The following is a 1,513-nucleotide window of genomic DNA, read 5'->3' on the forward strand; positions in this document are numbered from 1 at the left end:
AAACTAACTAACTAACAAACTAACTAACTAACAAACTAACTAACTAACAAACTAACTAACTAACTAAAAAACTAACTAACTAACTAAAAAACTAACTAACAAACTAACTAACTTACTTACTTACTTCTTACTTACTTACTTACTTACCAGGGATCTTGAAGAGGAAGTGGTCAGCTACAGAGTGGCAGGTACGTCCCTTCTGGATGATGACGTTGGCCAGGAAATAGTAATAATCAATGGGAATGGCTCCATGGTAATAAACAATCAGAGCCGGTCCTTTGTCAGGGATCTTCTCCATGCCGTGGACTTCATACCCTGGAACAAGAGTCAGGGCACAAGCAGCATGAGGCAAACTGTGCATGAAATGCTTTCTACTTTTAATCCTTCACACCATTTTACATTTAAAGTAGTGTTAAAGAAATACATCTAACACTAGGGCTGCACGATATCAAGAAAACCTGAGCTTATTATTGTGATGATGATATGACTTGTGATAAATTAACAAATAGTGTTGATGTCTTTCTGCTTTGGGTTCAGAGCAAAATAACAATAAATCCTTTTCATTTCAACATGACAGTTTTACATTTAAAAACTGCAGGTAAAACACTTTAAATGACTTCAAAACATCGCCCCATTAAACATTTATCAGATTTTTATAAACAAAAACATCTGAAAATAAGTTCAAGAAATTAACTAAAAGTTAACAAATGTAACTCCAGCTGTAAATTCTCTTGTTGCAGTTGTCTGAGATTTTCTCCACTGTAGTCTGATTTGATGCAGGATCTCAGGCCCGTTTTGTTTATCAGACTGATGCTGACAAAACACATCGATGTAAACAAATGAGCCAAATATTCACTGCATTTTACGCAATTTTTTTGCAATATGCCTCTTGCACAGGCTGCTTTCGCGAAGACAATAAATTTGTGATGTATTGTGCAGCCTTATGAACGGCAACAAACATTTAATTTCATGGACACTTAAAAACATCATATGGTGTTATTCAGGCTGTTTTCTCCCACGCCTCAAAAAGAAGAAGGAAAAAAAGAAGAAGAAACGCAGAAAACCTCAAGATGATCCAAAGTGTTGCAGCAACAGCTTATATAAATATTAAATTATTATTAAAGGCCCAACACTCTGTAAATGAACACATACCAGCTGCTGCCTCCTGTCAGAGTTTAAAATAAGATCTTGTGTTGAGAAATGATGGAGTAATAATCAGTGTAATAAACGTTACATCCTTCTCACCAGGTGTTAGCTCTGACTGGGTTTTGAAGAACTTCTTCTCATGATGCATTTAGTATTAAACTTTTTTTTAAATCATGACAATGGTTAACTTAAAGACAGAGTTGTAAAGTAACAAAGTACAAATACTTTGTTACTGTACTAAAGTAGAATTTTAGGGCATCAGTACTTTACTTGAGTTATTCTTTTTCAGCCTACTTTTTACTTCTACTTCTTACATTTAAAAAAAAGGCATAAAATAGAAAATCGTTATTTTTATTTCATTTTTTTC

At 33.9% G+C, this 1,513-nt stretch overlaps 1 protein-coding gene across 6 annotated transcripts in view; it reads right to left on the reverse strand.

Moving 5' to 3' along the window:
- The window catches only part of tmem68 (transmembrane protein 68), a 25,486-nt gene that overhangs the window by 17,282 nt on the left and 6,691 nt on the right, over positions 1-1,513 (reverse strand). For all 6 annotated transcript variants that reach the window (XM_014020380.1, XM_014020376.1, XM_014020377.1 and 3 more), the window contains exon 5: positions 148-315. In XM_014020380.1, coding sequence (XP_013875834.1) covers positions 148-315 — 168 coding nt within the window. The remainder of the gene's footprint in view (positions 1-147; positions 316-1,513) is intronic.

This window comes from Austrofundulus limnaeus, unplaced genomic scaffold (assembly GCF_001266775.1).
Source record: "Austrofundulus limnaeus strain Quisiro unplaced genomic scaffold, Austrofundulus_limnaeus-1.0 Scaffold250, whole genome shotgun sequence".
NCBI lineage: Eukaryota > Metazoa > Chordata > Actinopteri > Cyprinodontiformes > Rivulidae > Austrofundulus > Austrofundulus limnaeus.